The 22,679-nt window shown below is 41.7% G+C and overlaps 1 protein-coding gene across 2 annotated transcripts in view; it reads left to right on the top strand.

Annotated features, from left to right (window-relative positions):
* Positions 1-22,679, top strand: part of ATP8A2 (ATPase phospholipid transporting 8A2) — a 580,506-nt gene that overhangs the window by 179,370 nt on the left and 378,457 nt on the right. For both annotated transcript variants that reach the window (XM_053672924.1, XM_053672925.1), the window contains exons 20-24: positions 1,279-1,348; positions 3,436-3,520; positions 5,905-6,044; positions 7,780-7,918; positions 21,735-21,799. In XM_053672924.1, the coding sequence (XP_053528899.1) occupies positions 1,279-1,348; positions 3,436-3,520; positions 5,905-6,044; positions 7,780-7,918; positions 21,735-21,799 (499 nt within the window). The remainder of the gene's footprint in view (positions 1-1,278; positions 1,349-3,435; positions 3,521-5,904; positions 6,045-7,779; positions 7,919-21,734; positions 21,800-22,679) is intronic.

The following is a 22,679-nucleotide window of genomic DNA, read 5'->3' as shown; positions in this document are numbered from 1 at the left end:
CTGCCTTCCTATTTCTCCTGCAGGTGTAGCAGCTGGGGGACCACTCCAGGCTGCATCTTGGGTTAGAGTTGCGCCCATCCCTCTGGCTCAGAGAGGCGGTCACAGACTATTAGCATTCCTAAAATACTGGCCAAGTTCTTTAGATGTACAAAGTTACTGTCAAGGGCACTGCTCCTCTTCTCCTTCCCCTAAGTCAGGTTAGTAGGGGGTTTCCCTGTTTGGGGGGACCTCTAGCTCAGCACCCAATTGCAGTTATAGTTGTGGCTTTATTTCATTTTAGTTGACTCATCTTTTTTCCAGATGCCACTTAATCATGTCTTTGAAATACTTGGTGGCAACCTGGCCTTACACAGAAACGGAAGTGTGGGATAAATAACTGCTCCAGCCGAGAGAGAATCCCAATCCAGACCAAAGAGAGTGCCGTGGGATAGGATGTGGGAATTTCTACCAAGCTACAGAGATAGTGCCCTCTGTAGCTTACAGTCCATTGGAAGTCACCTTACTGAAAGGCCAAAGAGGTGGGAGTCAGGGGCCCACTGTAGGCGGGATGTGTTTCAGGAGGATGAAATGTTGTCTGCAAAGGCTTGGGGCTGGAGGACGAGGGAAGGAGAGTAGTGAGTCCCTTGGTGGTCTGGAAGCCTGGTGTGCCCTGTGACAGGTTAGTGGGGGAGTGAGGGGAGGCTGCAGAGCTGGCTGCAGATCAACAAAGAGTGGGGAGCCAATGAAGGCAAGTGAGGGAGGGTGGGTCAGGGTGAAAGGTGGATGAGGACACGTCCACGCCGGCGTAGGGGTAGGAGTGAGAGAGTGCACCTCGGTGCTTAGTCAGGGCTGTTCTGTGAGTTGGTATTTTTTTTTTTACTCCTGTTAAAAGAAGATGCAATGAAGAACTTATGAGTTAGTGGACTTGTAGTGAACCTTCTTCACTTTATTCTTACTGGGCAGGTTACTTAATATTTCTGAGCTGCAAAATCAAGACAAATAGTTTTATAGAGTATTGTCAGAAGTGCTCAAATTCTCTGTTGCGGTGCCTTCTACTATAAATAGCTATACTAGTGAGTTTTTCTGGCAGGGAAAGGAATAGATTTATGTCCCTTACACGTAAATAAAAAAAAATAGGAGATATACAATTAAAGTCCAACTTTGAGGGAAAAAGTAGCGACAAATGAAGCTTGGTCATTTGGGGGACACCTTTTAATTTGTTTGGTGTTTAATCATAGTACCCGGGGCCTATAAAGCAGACCAGTGAGAACTCTCCTTTTCTTTTTTTCACTCCTACAGTGACAGAAAGAGAATGTCTGTAATTGTTCGAACTCCTTCAGGACAACTCCGACTCTATTGTAAAGGGGCTGTAAGTACTCAACTCTGCGTAGCAGGGAGTTCCTGGCAGCTGCATTGTTAATCTGCCGCTTTTCCTGACCGCTCTCCCAGTCTCTCCCTGGTGGTTTGCTCCAGGCCGAAATCTTGCGGGTCGGCCATCACGTTAAGTTAGTAGTGAAAGCCCACCGAGGGCAGTGGTGGGCGAGTCGGCCCGGCAAAGGTGGCCGGGGAAGAGCTTCCTTAGAGGCAGTGGCTGGGGTCAGAAACAGCAACTTGCTGTGTGATGGGAAATTCTGGGAGTGCGAATTCTGATTCCAGTTTTTTACCACTATTGTGTGGTGACTTTGGGAAGATAAAGTAATTTGTGATAAACTTTATATACACAGGGCGGGGCAAAAGGAGGTGGGTTTACAATTGTTCGTATAGAAAAAGACACTCAGGTTATGCTTATTACAATAGCTTTATTAACTCTGTTTTGTGTGCTCACAACTATAAATTTCTGCCCTACCCTGTATGCTCACATATATGAAAATTGGGTGCATGTATATGTTTATATATGTGATTGATGTTTCTCTCTCATCGATGTCTCTCCCTCTCTCTCACACACTCTCTCTCCCCACCCGCCTCTCTAAAATGAATAAAAACATGTCCTCTGATGAGGGTTAAAAAAATCTAAATATATTGATTCCCAGTCAGGGCACATGCCTGGGCTGCAGGCCAGTTCCCAGCTGGAGACCCATGAGAGGCAACCATACATTGATATTTTTCTCCTTCTCTCCTTCCCTTCCCCTCTAAAGATAAATAAAATCTTTTAAAAAATCTAAATATATTATCTTTAAGGAAAGATGTTACTGTGTTTAAGCCTGATTGTGAAACTGTATCTATCCTGTTAAATTATGATCCTATGTGTTGAGGCAAAGAATTATTAAGCTCATTTTATGAGCTGTGTCAGGAATATGAAGTTGAAAATCTTAATTGTAACCAGTCGCGGGGAGAAGCTCTGCCTCATTCGAGGACACCGAGGACACTGTCGCTAGAGCTGTTCAAAAAATGAGCAATGCCGGAGGCGTTTTATCTGGACCCATTAAAGAAGTCTGTGTTTAGAGTAACAACCTAAATCAAGGTCACCAGGATTATGTTCTCACACAGTACGCTTTTTACACTTGTTATGTGTTTGTTTATTTGCCGTTGCGTTCCAAGCACCACAGCAGACGCACACGGGCAACAAGGGGGGCGCAGAGGAGGCTGTGACTATAAACAGTGTGAGTGTGAAAATGCTGCGGTGGTGGGTTTTAGTTTTATAGGATTTTATCCTCTTCAACCTGTCTCCCAAACCAAATTAGATTTCTTTAAAATAAAATTATGTCCTAAAACTGTGCAGTTTAAAACACTTTTGATGGGTTGTCTGTGTCACCCAGTCCTGCGCCCCTGCTTGTCAGTCAGGGACATTGTCAGACGGGGATGAGCTGCTTCACACCCACGGGTTTCTCACCGAACTGGTTCAATGCCTGATGGGCTGGGTTCGGAGCTTCTGCAGGGCCATGAAGCAGAGTGAACTTGAGCAATTAGGACCTGTGTTTTACCCCTCCCACTTCTGCAAAAAGGTATTGTAAACTTTGGAATGAGCTATGAAAATTTGGGGGAGTGTAACACCATTGTGTCCCGGATTATTCTCTTGACACCGATGGTCCTCCCCCAACATGTTTTTTTATGTTACTTTTTTAAATTTTAGGTTTCAATTACAGTTGACATTCGATTTTATTTTATATTAGTTTCTGGTATACAGAATAGTGGTTAGACAATTATGTGATTTACAAGGTGATCCCCTGATAATTCAGGTACCCACCTGGCACCATCCATAGTCATCATGTTACTGACTGTATTCCCTGTGCAGTTCTTCACATCCCTGTTACCAGTTCTATTTGGACACATCCATACTCAGTTTGTTCTCCAGGGCTCATGGCTGAATCCAGCCGCTAAGAACTATATGTCTACTCGCCATTCAATTTAATTTTCTCATGCGCAGAAAATGAACACCATTAGAAACAAAGCTGTGTTTACAGTGCTGACTGGGTTGACCTATGGGTTTGCCAGTCACAGAGTTCCCTTATTTTACAGGACAATGTAATTTTTAAGAGACTTTCAAAAGATTCCAAATACATGGAGGAAACATTATGCCATCTGGAATATTTTGCCACAGAAGGTAAGTGACATTTGGAAATACTATTTTTAACTACCGAAGTTGTACTTTCAAGGGCCTATGACCGGTGCCTGGGTTGGAAGTCGTGTTCCGAGCAGACGTGTCGTGTTGTGCTTGGCTGGCCTCACAGGAGTGTACTTCTCTCACGCGAACCCCTGTGCCCATCCTCCGCTTTCTGTGCCTGTGGCAGTGACAAGATATGTGGCAATTCCCACACTCAGTCACTTACACATGACTCTGTTAGCTCAGAACCAGCAGGATGGAGGGAAAGGGCAGGCCAGCTTGCGCTGTGCAGCGTCAGCTTGTTGTTGTGGTTCCCTTTCTTGGAAAACTCACGTTGTTATTTTCCTCTTCCTTTCTTGTTGTCCTATGACACTGGCTTACCCAGCGGGAGGGGTGCAGAGGAAGCTAATGACTGTTGGTAATGCTCACTGAGCCGCAGTAGGACAGGAGAGGAGTCCTCTGGAAGGCTTTAGAGAACACTAATGCCAGGTTTTCCTGCGAGTCAATGCGATGAAAGGTGGAGCCTTGCTTAAGTGCTGACTGCTGCTTTTTCTTTGTGTGTTCCTAAGGCTGCATGTAGGCATGTAGGTGTGCCCGCAGGCACACACATACACACAGCACACACATGACAGCTTGGAAGTCCAGATCTTTCACGGGGTTGCACACCAGGCTATTATTGCTGCCTCGAAGTGTATACCTCCTACCACCTCTACTTGCTGACACCTGCTGCTGCTCGTATAAAGATGGATCCTGTGCAGTTCCTGTACTCCTCCACTGTGGGGGTTCACTCGCATGGCTTCTCATGTACTCTCAAACTTATAGGAAAGGTGGTTTATATTAAAATACTGTAGAGCCCTGGCTGGTGTGGCTCAGTTGGTTGGAGCGTTGTCCTAAAACCAAATGTTGCGGGCTTGATTCATAGCCAGTGTGTTACAGAACAGCCCCGAGGCCAGTGTATGAATGATATACTATTACCAAATGGACCCACCCTTGTGCTCTGCGGGTCCCCCCCATACTAGGTGTACCTTGCCCACCTCCAGGGAAAGATGTCTCTCAATGCCAAAGATTGGTGAAAAGGAAAGGGATTATTTATTTAAAAAGTTACACAGACTTAGAGCAATGATGTAATGTCTTCATTAAAAATACTAAAGTCCTTTAGAATACCCACAAACTCACAGTCCTTTTTTCTCCCCTTTACCCAGTCTGGGGTGCCGTATCTCAGGAAAAGAAGTAGAAGTCTGTGGTTCAGGCAGCTCCTCGGTTCTGAAACCTTCAGTTCTATTTTCATCATGATCTCTAGTTGAACCAAAAACCATGTGGCGCCTTCTCACTGCCCACCAGCAAGAGTCCTTTCACCCCTCTTCTTTCAGGCAAAGTCTCTCCTGCTTCCTAAACCACCTGGCAAAAAGGGAGCACCTCAAAGCCACGTGGTCCTGACTCTCACCAATGCTGAGTGGTCCCAAAAAGCCCGAGCATGGCTGCAGTGCCTGGGTTTAAATCCCATCACCAATCATCCTCTGCAGCCTCATTTCTGACTCCTCCCACAATCAGTTACACCTGCCAGCATTCTCGTATTCTTCCAGCTTTACAGGGCTGCCATAGGAAGTCCAGGCAGGTGTGGCCCCAGGGCGTGGAGCCAATCATCTCCAAGCTCTCACACAGGCGCTGTAACCAGGGGGAGTTGCCTCCCAGTTGCATCATGGGTTGAAGTCACTCCCATATCCCTGGCCCAAAGCATGGCCACAGCTATTTAACATGTCCGTGAAACCAGTTAAAGGTTATAGATATGTTAAATGACTATTCTAGAGGTTATCTGTAGAACTGTTGCTATGCAAAATAACTCTCCATGGCCCTGCTCCATGTGTCCCATCTCACAGCTCAGACTTGTGGGGGTGAGGACATTCTATATATATTTTTTCTAATATTTCCTGGACAGCCTGAGTTCTGGACCCCATTACAAATCCCCATTTGAGACCCCCCCCCACCTTGGCTTCACCCTGTTACAAGTGCACATACCTTGGCTGTGGGTTCCATCCTTGGTCCAGGCATGTGCAGTCTCTGGTGAGGGCACGTGCAGGAGGCAACCAACTAATGCTTCTGTCTGGCATCAATATTTTTCTCTCTCTTCTCCTCTCTCTAAACATGCAATGGAAAGTAATCATCTGGTGAAGATTAAAAAAATTAAAATACATAGAGTTGTTTTTAAATTCTCTTTTTAGATTTCTGAAAGTTGAATTAGAGTGACCTGAAAACAGCTGGTTTCTTAAAAATTTTTGAGCATGCTGGTATAAAATGGAGCCACATGATATTAGCTAGGAGATAGGATATCCTGCTTGTCCCAGTCACTAATGGCATCATTGGGATACACTGTGGCTGTGTTACAGGCTTGCGGACTCTCTGTGTGGCTTATGCTGACCTCTCTGAGAGTGATTATGAGGAGTGGCTGAAAGTCTACCAAGAAGCCAGCACCATACTGAAAGACAGAGCTCAGCGGCTGGAGGAGTGTTATGAAATCATTGAGAAGGTAATTGCATGTGGTCAGGTCATTAATGCCCATGAGGGGCTTACTCACCTATTGAACAAAGTCTTTGAACAGGCATCCTTTTGCTATAGAGTGATGTTCTTATTTTTGGTAAGTATCTTAACCATTAACTTTTAATCATTTCTTACTTCGTTTTAAGAAATGCATAGTTTTTATGGACTATCTTCGGTCTGGCCACCCTCAGCAGATATTAAGATTAGTGATATCTTAAGAAGTTTTAAGTCCAAACAGCATGAGTGATTTTCTGGGTTTGCCTAAGATGAGGCTTAACAAGACGAGCTTGCCCCTATTGAGTTATGTAAGCAATCAGAATTCATAGGCTGATCGGACATAGTACATGCTAAGAATTTTCACAGCTATTTGTTAGTGTTCTACTACTTTTAAGCTTTGCCATTGCTAGTCCATATTGCCTATTTTCATTTTTTTTTGTTGTTGTCTTTTTATCTTAAGACATTAGGTAGCGTTCCACATATTGGAGTCCCTCTGTTAAAGGATAAAATACAACTGAGTAAATTTGAAGATCTGATTGGCTTTACTAAGCAAGTCATAAATGGGTAGCATCCCACGTAGTAACTAGAATGGCTCTCTGAAGGGTTGTACAAATAGGTTTTTGTAGGCAGAAGGATGTGTCAGGGGAGCCATTAGCAAAAGAAAAGAAGGGATTATTTTTAGACTAGGTCACCTTTTGTTGGGAAGGGATTGGCAGGGGGTTTATTATGCAGATTACCTCACTAGTATTTCTCAGGAAATTCCAGACTGATTGGTTTAAAATTTCATTCCTAGGAGAGGCTGAAACTGCAATTAAGTTAGTTATTAAGTTTTGGTTTAGTGACATGGCTTAGTGATAATGACTCAATTTTGGCCTGTAGTTTTTTTTTTCTTTTTTCTTCATTTTAACATCTCAAATCTGGGAGTACATTTCAGCTTTTTCAGCAACCATCTGTCCAGTTTTCAGTATCTTGCAACTGAAATTATTAATTGATTGCTTTTTTCATTCCTTTTTATGTGTGTGTGTGAGGGGTTGTTTTGGTTTATTTATTTCCCTTTTACATTTTTATGCTCAGTTTTTGAATTTTGTATTCACTTGTCATGCTCATGGAATTTGAATGAGAATAGACCTGAACTCAAGTGTTCATTTGCCCTGTTTTACTGGAAATATCCCAGGTTCCCTTTAGAGTCAGAATAGATAGGTGACTTGAACATTCAGAGTCAGGTGTATATGGCGGATGCTCAAGAGATACTTGTTTTTTTTAATCAGTTGAATCAGTTCCAGATCAGCTCAGTTTTTTTAATCAATGAATTCATTTTTCTCATGTTTTAAATATAACATAATACTGGCATCATTTGTGGAGTGATACGGGAGGGCTCATGTACTATTACTATCCTCAGGGTAAGTGGCCATGTGTTCTCCTTGCAGGTGGTTTCTGTTCTAAGGTGCCCACGTACCAAGACATAAATGATGAGTACTGGGCTGCCTGTGTGTGGAGAGGTTCTAACATGGGTAATAGCTTTGAATAGCTATCCTAGATATTGTTAATGAGATATCTAGGCTATCACACACATCTTGATGTTATTAACTATCTGCAAACAAAGGTTTCATGTAGAGGAAATATGATGATTGTCTCAGAACATTTTGACTGTCTTTTGTCAGAGTTTTGTTATAAATGCTGCTCTCAAGTATGTACCAGTCTTTCATTGAAGATATTTTTCAATCTAGAACTTACTGTTACTTGGAGCCACAGCCATAGAAGATCGCCTTCAAGCAGGTGTTCCAGAAACCATAGCAACTCTGTTGAAGGCAGAAATTAAAATATGGGTGTTGACAGGAGACAAACAAGAAACTGCGATTAATATAGGTAATTAATTTTATAATAATACTCCAGTATTGGTTTTTGTGTTGTTTTAACGTGTCTCATAGAGGGCCTAAGGTTTCCTCAAATGCACTGAAGATTATATTTTATAAAACTCTTCATTCTAAGGTCATGAAAAGTTTCCTGAAATCAAATGAAGATGGTCTTATGAGCATTATCTGCCCACTAAAAACATTAAAACTTGTATTGCTGGAAGTGGGGTTCTTGCACTGTCTAAAAGCACAGGTGGCAAACGTAAGGGCTGAGGGCCAACTCTGGCCCTCCACCTTGTTTAGTCCAGCCCGGCACCTTGTGTCTACCCAGCAGCAGTGCTGAGCTCCTTGCCCCTAGTTAAGGAGTAGTTACATCTGTACAGTCCTAAAATTACCTTTGGCCCTTTGAAGGCAGCTGCGAGGCTGATGTGGCCCCCGGTGAAAATGAGTTTGACACTCCTGGTCTAAAGGAAAAGATTTCCTGAGACCTGCACAGGAGGATGTGGCTCTGTAGTTTGGTTTATTGATGACATACAATTAAGGGGGTTCCCCTTCTGACTTCCCATCTCTGTCCATCCTGCATGGAAAAAAGTCCAATCTTGTCTTCAACAGGGCTAGAGTGAAGACCACTGCCCAGTGGCAGTGCAGTCCACTGGATGAAAGAAGATGAAGGGATTAGTAAAGGATATGTATGCATGGCCCAGGAACATGGACATCAGCTATATGTCTGTGTGTGGAGATTGACTATGAGAGTGGGTGTGGGCTGGGTGGAGGGGGCCACAGGAGAATTGAGACAACTGCAATGGCATAAACAATTAAATATTTAAAAATTAAAAAATTGTGGACTTCCGCCAAGATGGAGGTTTAGCTGGATGTGCCTGCCTCCTCACACAACCAAGTTTAGGGACAACTAAATATTAGCATCACAAAACACAACCAGAACACGGAAAACTGAACTTTTCGGAAGTCCGCTAACAACAAATTCTTCAGCCTGACCGGTAAGGGGCGAAACCGGCGTCGGGTGAGGACTTACAAAGGAGAGCTCGGTTGACCGGGCGCGGAATCCAGACACGCAAATCCAGTCGCGCGGGTTCCAAACCCAGGATTGGACCTAGTGAGCCACCGAGCAGCCCACCGGGGGAGCGACACAGTGGGGAGGCGGTGGCAACGAGTTGACTGTGGTTGCCTGGTTGCGCGCGAGTGAGGGAGTGAGCGGTGGGACCTCCCGGCGGCTGCGGCGGTGGCGCCATTTCCCGCTCTGACCACGCCCCCACATACAGCGTCACAACCCAGCGACCTGGGACTCCAAGGCGCCGCTTGTCCCACTTAAAGGGCCAGAACAGACCAAAAATGTCGCAGGCAGAACTCAAAGCCCCAGAGATAAATCTAAATGACGAAGAAATAGCAAAACTCTCAGACGCACAGTTTAAAACACTGGTCATCACCTTCCTCACAGATCTGGTGGATTACAGCCACAAATTAGAGAAACATATGGAGGCTAAATTAAGGGAAATGAATGGAATTCCACAGGAATCCCATAGAGATGAAAAGGAAACTGGGACTCAAATCAATGCAGTGGACCAGAAGAAAGCAAATAATGGCCAAACAGAAAAGAGTCAAGGAGCAAGAATTCAAAGAAATGAGGAGAGTCTTAGGAACCTCCAGGACATCTTTAAACGCTCCAATATCCGAATTATAGGGGTACCAGAAGGGGGAAAGACACAACCACCAGTGGAAAAACTATTTGAACAAATAATAAAAGAAAATTTCCCCAATCTGGCAAAGGAAATAGACTTCCAAGAAATCCAAGAAGCCCAGAGAGTACCAAAAAAGTTGGACTCAAGAAGAAACACACCAAGGCATATCATAATTACATTAGCCAAAATTAAAATGAAGGAGAGAATTCTGGAAGCAGCAAGAGCTAAGGGGACAATCACCTACAAAGGAGTCCCCATCAGGCTGTCAGCAGATTTCTCAAAAGAGACCTTACAGGCAAGAAGGGGCTGGAAAGAAATATTCCAAGTCATGAAATCTAAAGACCTACAACCAAGATTGCTCTACCCAGCAAAACTTTCATTTAGAACAGAAGGACAGATAAAGTGCTTCTCAGATAAGACCAAATTCAAGGAGTTCATCATCACCAAGCCCTTATTATATGAAATGTTAAAGGGACTTATCTAAGAAAAAGAAGTTAAAGAAACATGAACAGTGAAAGGACAACAAACTCACAGTTATTAACAACCACACCTAAAACGAAAGCAAACTAAAAGGACAGCTAGAGCAGGAGTGGAAACATAGAAATGAAGATCTCAAGGAGGGTTAGCAACAGGGGAATGGGAGGAGGAGATGGGGGGAGAAGGTACAGAAAACAGGTAGCATAGACAGTAGATAGAAAATAGATGGGGGGGCGAGAATAGTTTGGGAAATATAGAACCTAAAGGACTTGAGACACATGGACATAAACTAAAGGGGGGTAATGGTGGGGTTGGGGGGGCAGGGTGGAGGAGAATGGAGGGGGGAATAGAACAACTGTAACAGCATAATCAATTCAAAAAAATAAATAAATTAAAAAAAAAAAACAAAACAAAACAAAAAAAAATTGTGCCACTGTTAACATTGGTGGCATAGGTTCTTCTGAATTGGTGTTTCAGGATTCTTAGGGTATAATCCTGGTGGTAGAATTGCTGGGACAAAAGGCAGCTCCATCTGTAGTTTTCTGAGGAGATTCCATACTGTTTTCCACAGTGGCTACACCAGTCTGTATTCCCACCAACAGTGCACTAGGGTTCCCTTTTCTGTACAATCTTGCCAGCACTTGTTGTTTGTTGATTTGTTAATGATGGCCATTCTGACAGGTGTGAGGTGGTATCTCATTGTGGTTTTAATTTGCATCGCTCCAATGGCCAGTGATGCTGAGCATCCTTTCATATGTTTCTGGGCCCTCTGTATGTCCTCCTTGAAGAAGTGTCTGTTCAGGTCCTTTGCCCACTTTTTAATTGGATTGCTTGTCTTCCTGGTGTGGAGTTGTGTGAGTTCTTTACATATTTGGGAGATCAAACCCTTGTCCGAGGTATCATTGGCAAGTATATTTTCCCATACAGTTGGTTCCCTTTTCATTTTGTTGATGTTTTCTTTGGCTGTGCAGAAACTTTTTAACTTGACATAGCCCCATTTGTTTATTCTTTTCTTTATATTCCTTGCTCTGTCAAGGAACATGTATAAAGGACCCATGGACAAAGACAACAGTGGAGGGGAGAATTGAATGTGGTAGGTGGGGGTGAGTAGGGCAGGGGAGAGTAATGGTGAGGGGGGGAGGAATGAAGACAACTTTAACTGAATAACAGTTTTAAAAAGAGAGATAGAAAAAAGTACAATCCAGTCCAGCATCCTTCTAGCTTAGCATATGTTTCCAGCTGTGGTGCATTGCTGTGCTTCGGGATTCAGGCTGCCTCCTAGAGGTCACAGAGAGAACAGGTGCATGCACTGTGTCACTGTGCGTCACAAGCAAGAGAAAGCACTTCCTTGTTCTCCTGGGGTTGCAACCAGGAGCTTGGGTTTGGGATGGTCCAGGTGCTTTCTCCCAATGACCAATCTACTTCCAAAGATTTTTGTGGGCTTTGGATAGGGTCTTTCCCCCTGTTAGACTGACAGGCCTTTATGGTCTAGCACCTCTCCTGAGTCCCCCAACAATCTGGTACCAGATGCAGGAAGGGAGAAGTGTGAATGCCCTTGGTGGAGCAATGCTGTGGTCCCCTGGAGTGTGAAGAGGCTGTAGCTTGCTGGTGAAGCAAACAGGCTCCTGCTTCCCAGTGTAATAAGATCAATGTCTAGTCTTTTTGCTCTCCTTCTCAATGTCTAGCTAAACACCAATGGTAACAAAACTATTACATCATCCTGAAAAGTATTAAACAAACTTGCATGGGATATAAATTTAGGAGTTGATGACTTTGATTTTCTTATTTCTTTCATTACAAAATTTTAGTCTTAAGACTAAAGCATGTCTTAAGAGATTAAGAGCATGTTTTCACTAAGTTCAAATCTGCAGTTATTTTATATAATTGTGACCACTTTAATGATTTTACCAATAAATAGATTTTTCTAAGAGTCTTGTATTTTCCCCTTCCCCATCTGGATTGGCAACCTTTTTGCTTGCTAAGTATTGCAGATATGAAAATCGGAGAAAAGGAATTTAAGTCCAAGTAACTTCATCAGTCTTAAAGAGGTACATTTAAAACATGAAACAGAATCCAATTTTGATTACTTGAATTATTTAAAAATTGTCTGGTACTTCTGCCACCCTTATGGAGTAACAAGCTGTGGTACATATTTGATAAAATGAACATATAAGTACCAAATGATTTACAATGTATTTATGGAAATAGATTCTTTGTCACAGATCACTTCAGAAAGAAACATACTAGAACATCTGATTTAAGTAATGGTTGTACTGCTCGGAGTAGTCGCTCTGGAATAGTACCACCCTGGAATCCATGGTGCCCCTTTCCTTAAAACTTCTCTTTTGAATCAGCTCAATTGTTAACCTTGATTGCAGACCATACCTACCATATGGAGTGAATTTCATCTTTAGAAAAATAGACAACATCCGTTACTTATTTCTTCTCAAGGGTATAGCTAATGAAATGCAATTTGGATTCCCAACCTCCTTGATGCTAAAGTCACATGAGCAGCCTCTGAAGCATCAGTTAGAGACTTTGTCCATTAATCTGTGCTAGATGTCTCTTAAATACAAGTTTTTGGAGAAAAGTATGATGAAATTTCTGTGAGGACCCATCACTACTAATACAAAATAAAACCCTATTTTTCGTAGCCCTTTGGTGATGTAGGCAACATTTTTGTAAATGAAAGATAATACATTTGCTTTTGTTATAATGTCTCTCTATATGAATATATATTAGTCCTTCAGATATAACTTCCCACATAAACATGGCTATTGATCTGTGGTTCCTAGGGCTCTTACAGAGCTCATAAAGTTGACTGCTTCCTTGAAACACTTAATTAGGGGTGTGTGTGTGTGTGTGTTCTGTTCTCCCAGAGCAATATGAAAGGAGGTCACTCCTGCCAGTTAAAATCGAACTGTAGTGATACGCTTTTTAAATTTACTAGATCTTGAGTGTACCTGTTGGACTAACAGCCTTTCTTGTCCTTTTTTTTTTACAAGATTTTATTTATTTATTTTTAGTAAATAAATAAAGGGAGGGAGGGAGAAAGAGAGGGAGAGAAACATCAGTATGTGGTTGTCTCTTGAGCACACCCTAATGGAGACCTGGCCCACAACCCAGGCAAGTGCCCTGACTGGGAATCGAACCAGTGGCTCTTTGGCTTGCAGGCTGGCACTCCATCCACTGAGCCACATCAGCCAGAGCCTAATAGCCTTACTATGTCCCTGGCCCCAGACTTAACTTCCATGAGTGCTTTCTAGTGTTTGCCTGAGAGGTGAGAAAGCAGGAAAGGGAGCGGCCATCTCACTGCCCCTTAGCCAGATCGCCCTGCCCTTGGCAACACACATGTGCCCTTGCCTGCTTGTTCCTTGTGTTTATCTGATCTTATCAGAGCCTCGCCAAGTTTAGAATAAAACAAGTAAAAGCAAAGGGCTGCAAATTAACCCAGGAAACACAAATGGCTTCTTATTCCCCAAAGGAGATTTTTCTTGCACACAGAGAGGTTTCTCTGAGTCTTATGAGTTAATTGATACCTGTCCAGTATACAAATAACAGTAGTATTATTTTGTACTTTTTTTCAAAGAATGTGTAACGATACTTTTTATTTTGGTTCCAGAAGTACTCACATTCATTAGATATTTAAAAATTGATCTTCTTTAGCGAATGCTCAAGACTACTAGAAGGTGATGCTTCCTACTTATAAGCTGATAACTTGGCCAAAGTCTTGTATTTATCTTGGAGCTTTTCTCTGCTTTCATTTGTGCTAGTGTGTCAGTAGAACTGAGACATGTCTTGGTGTCACAAAGTAGGCTTTCAACAGCTAGGGCACTGATGTTCTTTGGAAAAACTGCATCTGAATTATTTTTTCACATTGCGTTCAGAACTCAAGTTGGCAACCCTAGGTGATACTGAGGGATTAAATGTCATTTTCTGACTCAGGATATCTGTTGAGCCTACACAGGACACAAAAGGTATAGACAGGCAGATATTTCACTAGGCTCATTGGTGTCAGACCACAGGCAACATCCCCATGCGGCACAAGGTCATGCTACAGATCGTCTAGGTTGTGAGCCTGTGTTATAGCCACGCATGCCTCACATCCCTGGTAGTATGAACCACGATCCATCTGCCTCCCATCATACTGACTGGATATTCTGTACACTGTAGCACATTCTATGTGCGCTTTAGGGTACCCAGAAGATATTTGGGAAGAAGATCAAGTGTCTCACACTTCTATTCCTAGATGAAATAAGGGGAAGAGGACAAATGGATAGTGTGTCTGCTGAGTGCCAGGTTATGTGCTAGGTGTGCTTTCTGGACACACTCTTCAGTTTTTACACATGAGTAGCCTTAAGCTCAGGAGGGCAATTCAGAGTTTACAAAGGTTGCACTCTGCTTAATGACCAAACAAATACTGGGTCTCAGGGTTCTTCACTTCTGGTGCAGGGCTCATTTTAAACAAATTCACATAGCTTTTGCAACATCTGTTCCCTGAAATTTGAGTTAGCAGACCAGGGAAAGAATGATACATCTATTTGAAGATGCATATTATTTAATATTTTGCCATCTCTGAAATTGGGTTGTCTTGTGATTGTTGACTCCGAAGATTTTAAGAGTACCACATATCCTTAGCGGTGCGTTCAGTGCGAGTTCACATTAGAGATGACATACGGTGTGTTTGGGTTCTTGGCTGTCTTTAGTGTGTGATCTGTCTATTGGTCATTGTTTGAGAGTTTATTTTTAAAGTGTAACTTTTAGCTCATGCCTTGAAAACAACTATATTTAGTCAAATTAAGTTCCAGTACCTTTGTGTCCTTTATGAGCCAGGGAGCGTTATGTAGATAGACAGTCATCCTGCCTGTGGGTTTTAGGTAGTTTAGAGCTGGCGTGATGCCAGACTCCTGCTGTGCCATACTTGCATTTATGCTAACTAGCTGTGTTTCAAGCAGTTGGCAATTTCCTTTTTTAGCTAAATAATTTGGCACCAGCTAATCTACAGTGAAATCTCAGATGCAGCCTTTGTGAATTGCGTGGTCATTTTCTTATCACCAATGAATAAAACATCTATTAAGCTGTTAGACAATAGATGTTAAGTTTTCACAACCTGTAATTTGTTTCTAATGCATGTAGGATGAATGAGAACAAAATCCTAGTGTGGGTTCCATTCTATTTTTTATTTTTATAAGTATATCTTATTGATTATGCCATTACAGTTGTCCCATTTTCCCTCCCTTTTATCCCCCTCTGCTCTGCACCTCACTTCCCTCCAGCATTACCCCTGCTCCCCTTGTTCATGTCCATGGGTCGTACATATAAGTTCTTGGGCTTCTCCATTTTTATTAACCTCCCCTTTTTGATTTTCTGCCTACCAGTTATGCTTCTTATTCCCTGTACCTTTTCCCCTATTCTCCCCTATCCCCCTTCCTGCTGATATCCCTCCACCTGATCTCCATTTCTGTAATTCTATCCCTATTCTAGTTGTTTGCTTAGTTTGTTTTTGTATCTTTTTTTTAAATTTTATGTTCAGTTGCTGAAAGTTGTGAGTTTGTTGACATTTTACTATTCATAGTTCTAGTCTTCTTCTTTTTCTTAAATAAATCCCTTTAAGATCTCATTATAATAAGGGCTTGGTGATGATGAATGCCTTTAACTTGACCTTATCTGGGAAGCACTTCACCTGCCCTTCCGTTATAAATGATTACTTTGCTGGATAGAGCAATCTTGGATGTGGGTCCTTGCCTTTCATGATTTGGAATACTTCTTTCAGCCCCTTCTTGCCTGGAAGGTTTCTTTTGAGAAATCGGCTGATAGTCTTATGGGAACTCTTTTGTAGGTAATTGTCTCCTTTTTTCTTGCTTCTTTTAACATTCTCTCCTTATCTTTCATCTCGGGTAATGTGATTAAGATGTGCCTTGGTGTGTGCTTCCTTGGGTCCAACTTCTTTGGGACTCTCTGAGTTTACTGGACTTCCTGGAAGTTTGTTTTCTTTGCCAGATTAGGGAAACTCTCCTTCATTATTTGTTCAAAAAGTTTTCAATTTCTTGCTCTTCCCGTTTTTCTTCTGGCATTCCTATTATTCTGATGTTGGAGCATTTAAAGTTGTCCTGGAGGTTCCTAAGCTTCTCCTCATTTTTTTTTTTTTTTGCATTCTTGTTTCTTCATTCTGTTCTGGTTGAATGTTTCTTTCTTCCTTCTGTTCTAAATCATTGATTTGACTCCTGGTTTTCTTCTCTTCACTTTTGGTTCTCTGTATATTTTTCTTTATTTCACTTTGTTTCTTTTATTTTGTAGCTGTACTCAAGCATTTCTGTGAATATCCTGATTACCAGTGTTTTGAACTGTTCATCTGCTGGGTTGGCAGTGTATTCATTGCTTAGTTCTTTTACTGGAGTTCCGATCTGTCCTTTCATTTGAGCCACATTTCTTTGTCTCGGTACACCTATAACATTGTAAGGGGCAGAGCTTTAAGTATTTGCCAGGACAAGGCAGCTCGCATTGCTTTGTTGTAATTTGTATGTGGGGGAGGGGTGTGAGAGGGAACAATATGACTTGCTGGGCTCTCAGCCAACTTTCAGGCACTTCTATCACTACCCAAAAGCAAATTGGGGCTCTTCTGGTGCTGATTCCCAGGTGGGTGGGTTTGTGTATGTTCTAGGTCCCTGTGGGTCTCTCCAGTGAACTCTCCTGTGAGGCTGGGAGTTTTTCCCACTTCTGCAATTCCTACAGCTTTTTACAGCCAGAGGTTTTGAGGCTTTATTTTCCTGTGCTGGAACCCTGGGTTGCATGGTCTGTCTCTCTTCCCAGTTATTTCTCTCGGTTTATCTGCGCAAATGTGAGACCACCTTGTCCACCAGCCACCACTTCACCTGTCCTGTTCTCTAGCTGCTGCCTTACTGTTTGTCCTCTCCACCCCCACTGCCCATCTCTACCCCTCCTGCCAATGTGGATGAATGTTTCTTTAACTCCTTTGTTGTCAGACTTGTATACAGTTTAATTTTCTGGCAGTTCTGGGTTTTTTTTTGTTTTTTTTTTAAGTTGGTTGTTATTTTTCTTTTGGTTGCACAAGGAAGTAAAGCATATCTACCTATGCCTCCATCTTGGCTGGAAGCTGTGTGTTCTACTTTAAAGTCAGGAAGTTGCAAATAGCTTTCATTGTCATCCATGTTGAGTTGGAATTGCTGCCCTTCCCCCTGCATTTTGCTAGTCATCATTTGAAACTTTGAAATAACTTCTTATAGTCTTAGAAACTTATTATTTTTAAAGTGAGTGAATCTGGTGCTTGCCCATCCTATTATTACCTATAGATTGCCTTTCCCATTAAAAGGAAGACAAGTCCCCTTCTCAGGTGAAGCCTGCCATTGTTTGGTGGCATTCGTAGTCTTGGTGTTATTTTTCCCAGAAGTCAGAGGTATTATTTCTTTGATCACCTACTACTAGCATTGTTTCCTGATGTTCTCTGCTGGTCTGGGGAACTTACATTCCCCAACAGAGAATAGGTTAACTATGAGACAAATTAGAGAGTGAAGTAGATGAGAAAGTAGTAATTTACACAATGTAGGTATTAAGCATGACTGGAGTTAATAATAGTTACTCAGTAAATGTTAGGTATAGTGTGCCAAATACTGTGCTAAGTCCTTTGTGTAATTTTTATGTTTAATTCCCTTTGAGATAGGCATCATCCCCTTTTCAAGGATAGAACTGAGGCAGGGAAATATCAGACAACTTAGCCTAGGTCACGTAGGTGTGAGAGTGCTGAAAATCTGAGCAAGTGACTGCCACACTTGAAATCTACCTACCAGAAGGTGAAATATGTGACCTGGAAAAGACCAGACAAGGCTTCAAAGATGAGAAAGGATTAAAACTTGATCCTTTAAGAAATTGTTTAAGAGAAAAAAAAAAAAGACTAAGCACAGAATGGGTCATGATAGTCCAGTTTGGGGGGAAGATCATGAGGGAAGGCTGAGTGTGTTCTTACATGTGATGGAATGTTCCTGAGATGCGTCTGAAAGGTTTGCAGGGAAATGGTGCCAGGTGTGGCTCGGTGGGTGAGTCCTCACTTCCTGGTTCTCCAGGGGATGGAAGGACTGCACACTGAGCCTGTGTGGGCCCACCTGGAATAGAGTAAGGGGACCGCCTTTTACTGTCCATTCCTGATGTGTGACAGTATGCTTCATGCACTCACACTCAAATACTGATTGATCACTTTCTCTGTGAAAATATTTAGAAACAGCAACATATTTATGGAAGGTTTTTAACCTTGTTGAGTTTCGAAGATGGGTAGCTTAATTAATCTGATTTTAGGATATATGGTTAGGAAGGATAAATTGTTCCTAATCCTTCCAACACTGTCACCAAAAAAAGTGGATTTGGATATTTTTAACAATACAAGTTTACCTCAGAAAAAAGACACTGGTTGCAAGATCTGAGAGATTTGGCTTGGTAATATTTCCTAGTATGAGTTGTTATTTTATTGTCTTAAAATCAAGTTCTGCTCTAAGCACCATGAGCTCTGTACTATTTTGATTTCTGTAAATGTTGATTGTAGTCAGGCAGTTGAAAGACCAAGACCTCTGCAGTGTGCCATTCATTTCAGCTGCAGTGAGAAATGAAATCCCGGAGGTTCTCGTCTCAGTCTTTTTATGGTCGTCTTGTTAGACTGCGAGATTAAAGAACTTGATCTCAATTTACAAGTGTGGATTGACATTTCATACCTGGCTCTTCTCCAAAAGTTGATCTCATTTTATCCCCAAACATTAGAAATCAAGCACACCAAACCTGGATTGACATAATTTGATTTGCCACATTAGCTAAGTCACAATTAACTGTGTTAATCTTCCATGGTCTGTCTAGTGCAAGTGTTCTGTGTGATAATTCTCTAAGCAAAATCTCACTTCAATTTCTAATTTTTTTAAAAAAGAAAACCAACCTGTTCCTTCTCAGAAAGCTTCAGTTTTGTATATTTAAATTCATGACAGTGTCAGTGGTTTTCTTTATATCTCTCTCACTGTAATGGCTAAAAAAGTGCTTAGTTTTTCCACAATATCTTTGTGTAGCTTCAGTTGTCAAGTGGCATTTTGCTGAAATTGAAAAATATAAAACAAAACAGCAAGCTAGGGTTTAAAAATTACAACTTGCTTCTGCAGCTGTTGTTTAAATCAAAAACTACCAGCAAATCCTATCGCATCAGTTATACTAAATTTGTAACAGTCTGGACTGCATGAAGTTGTTGGAAGTCTCCAGGGATAAAGAAAGAGTAAGCCTAACATAGAGGGAAGTGATTAAAGTTGCAATATCCCCTTTTATGAATGAAAAAAATATATAGACATCCCTTCTGGACCTAATCTAAGACTTTATAGGAAGGAGAAATACATTTGTAAAAATTTAATGGGAAAAAAAGGGCTTAATTATTTTAGTTTTACCATGCAGAAATTTTACTGGCATCCTGGGAAATTCTTATTTTTACTCATCACTATTGTTGAAATCCACACTTGAATGAGTTTGAAAATGCATAGAAAATTGTTTCATGTTTCTTCCCCCCTCCTTTTTTTGTTTTGTTTTAGAGGTTTAGCAGGTATTTCCCCATGTGGTATCACTATTTTAAATTATTCAGCTTATTTTAATTATTAAAATAATACATGGTGGTTTTAACAAGTGAAATAGCCTCATTCCCTTGAGATGACTTTGGTTAGCAGCCTGGGCTATAGTTTTATGCTATTACTTTAAAAAATAACATTTGGGGCAAAAGCCATAATTTTGTGCTTTAAAATTTGTGTTCTGATGTGATTTCCAAAATATTCCCCTCAAATGAGAGTGAAGGATATACTTAATATGTTCCCAAATAAATAAAAATATTTATTGTTTCTCCCCCACCAAAAAAAAAAAACCCTAAGTTTTGGTTTTTCTTAATTCGTGTCTGTCTTGCGTGTGATTGTGTGCCTTCTGGTTGGGTTTCCTCCAGATAAAAAGGGACCTGCTGAGGGGGATTGAGCCTGTGAATGCAGCAGTTCTGCGACTTGGCCATTCTGCAGGGCCTGTCTCCTTTTCCAGTTTAATGTAGCACCTGTGCTTATGGATGTGCCAGCTGCTCTGCGAAGGGGGGTTCTGGCTCCTCCTGGCTTTAGGAGCAGCATTGGTTAAGGCACATTCTTTTTTAAAGAAGATGTTCTTTGTTTTTAGGGAGGGAGAAAGAGAGGAGGAAAGATCGATATGCAAGAGACACATTGACCTATTGCCTCCAGGGATCTGGTCCGTAACCGGACATGTGCCCTGACTGGGAATTGAACCGTGGCAACCTTTTGGTTTGCTGGACAACATTCAGTCCACCGAGCCACACCAGTCAGGGCAAGGCCCTTTCTTGAGATTATCACATGTACTTGCTCCAAGGCTGAAATTCTGTGTGCTAATGATTTGTTTCATTTTCTGTAATCATTGGTGTGTTATCTTAAGGTGCTGAGAAAAAACTGGTTGTGAGGTCCAATTTTCTAAGTGGAAGACATATTTTCTTGTTTTTTGCCTCAACAAGACAAATTGAGATAGAGGTTGGCGAAAAGCACATGTTGATGGCAGCTCTGAGAGGGCACTGAGAGGGTGGAGGGTGATTTGAAAGAGAGACTGAGGGGAGGGGACTAATCAAAGAACATGGGTGAATGACCCACGGACATGGACAACGGTATGGGGGTGGACTGTGGGGGAGAGGGAACAGGCTGGGCAGAGGAGGGGGAAGGGGGAAGAACTGGGACAGCTATAATAGAGTAACAATAGACAAATCCTAAAAACAACACAAAACAAAGAAAGAAAGACTAGTGATCTGACAGACACCCTGGTCCTGGGATTTGCTGGATTTGACAGGGAAGAGTCTGGCAGCGCTCGCCACGGTCTGTGGAGCCAGGGGGAGGGGGGTGGGGGAGGCAGAGGGTAGGGGGTGAGGGGTGCCGGCAGCTGACTCAGGTGGACTGTAAAGCCTGAGTAGGAAAGAACCTCACAGAAAATATGTGCAGCTCCCGGGAGGAAGGTAGAAAACAGTATCTTGAGTCATTTATAGAGATAACTTTATTTAAAAACTTGATGGAAATTGTTGATAGGAATTTTGTTCCAAAACAAACTTAAAAAAACAAACAAACTCAGGTGTAATCTTGACATAGACATTGCTTTAAACTTTTGGTAGGTAAAGCAACTCCCTTGATATGTAATAGTATTCCTTTGAAATCTGTTGCGAGAAGTACTGGTTTTTAAAAAAAGCAAATTAGGCATCTCAATATGATAGGTAAGTTCATGCTGATACAGGAGCACCATGAGATTTCATTTGTCGTCCTAAAGTGTTTGCAGTCATTTTAGATAACCCAAGGCTTCTCCTAATGTCATACAAGGATAAAGACAGATCCACAGAAAACTGACAAGTATTTATTTTAGCCATTAGTTATGAAGACCTTCCTGATCCATTCTGTTCAAGCTGTCTGCAAGAACCAAAATCAATTTAAGCATCACTTTTCTACCCCGCACTTTTGCTCAGCTCGTTTGAATGAGCCAACAGCTTTTAAGTGGTAATAAGAAAGATGAAACAAAGGAGACTGAATTCAAACAACCATTGAAAAACATTTAAGTCATGGAAGGAATGATAAATTCATGGGTGCTGTTTCTTCTCTTACTTAGGATATTCCTGCCGGTTGGTATCACAGAATATGGCCCTTATCCTATTGAAGGAAGATTCTTTGGATGTAAGTAGTTTTTTAAAAGTTGCATTTGATGTAATGAAAGTCTTTGTTTTTTCCCACTATGACTGATTACCAGGATTTTTTTTTTTACTAAACTGTTGTAAAACTATGTGTTTCTGTATTGATGAATTGATGATAAAATCATATCTTTAAATATAAAAATAGTAAACTCAGAACATTGCTATGTGACAATACTCAATTTTATTCAACTAGAATTGTAATTTTGCATTAAAAATGGGGTAGTTTTCATCTGTTTTAACTTCTGGTTATGATTTGTGTTAAGTAGTAATAGTTAATTCCCATGTTGGTTACCAAGGAGTCTTGTAGGGTTTTCTTTTTAGTACAAACTTGAAGATAAAGATAATATTCAAGTGTCAGGAGTTGCTTAAATTTATATAGCAATAGGATACATTTACAGTGATTATTCCCTGACCAATTATTCCCTGATCGATCGCCACCAGCTCATACAGAATTGCATGGCATGGTTCTCTGAGCAGTGTAGACCTTACCCACCCCATCGGGGCCTAGAGCCTCTGACGAGACCAGGGGAAGGAGCCCTTTAGCGGGTGACCAGTGATCTGGGAAGTGGCTTAATATGAAGATATGAGCTAAACAACGCAACTTATTTGTCAGCACTTTTATCAAGGGCTTGTTACTGGCAAGCACCCACCACACGGTTCTAGTCAGAATATTTAAATGGCAATGCTAGGCACAGATGACAAGACAAGGTTAGTTACCATTTTAAATGCAGAAGTATAATATGGAGATTTCTGAACTTGCAAATTGGCGAGGCCCTGGATCCGTCAGTGAAGGCCGAGGCACTCTCTCCCTCTTCAGGGCTGCAAAGGCAGGACTCAGGCAGAGTCTGTGTGCCTTCAGGGCA

This window comes from Artibeus jamaicensis, unplaced genomic scaffold (assembly GCF_021234435.1).
Source record: "Artibeus jamaicensis isolate MK-2021 breed Jamaican fruit bat unplaced genomic scaffold, CSHL_Jam_final contig_793, whole genome shotgun sequence".
In the NCBI taxonomy this organism is placed as follows: domain Eukaryota; kingdom Metazoa; phylum Chordata; class Mammalia; order Chiroptera; family Phyllostomidae; genus Artibeus; species Artibeus jamaicensis.
This window is presented reverse-complemented; position numbering and strand designations above follow the sequence as displayed.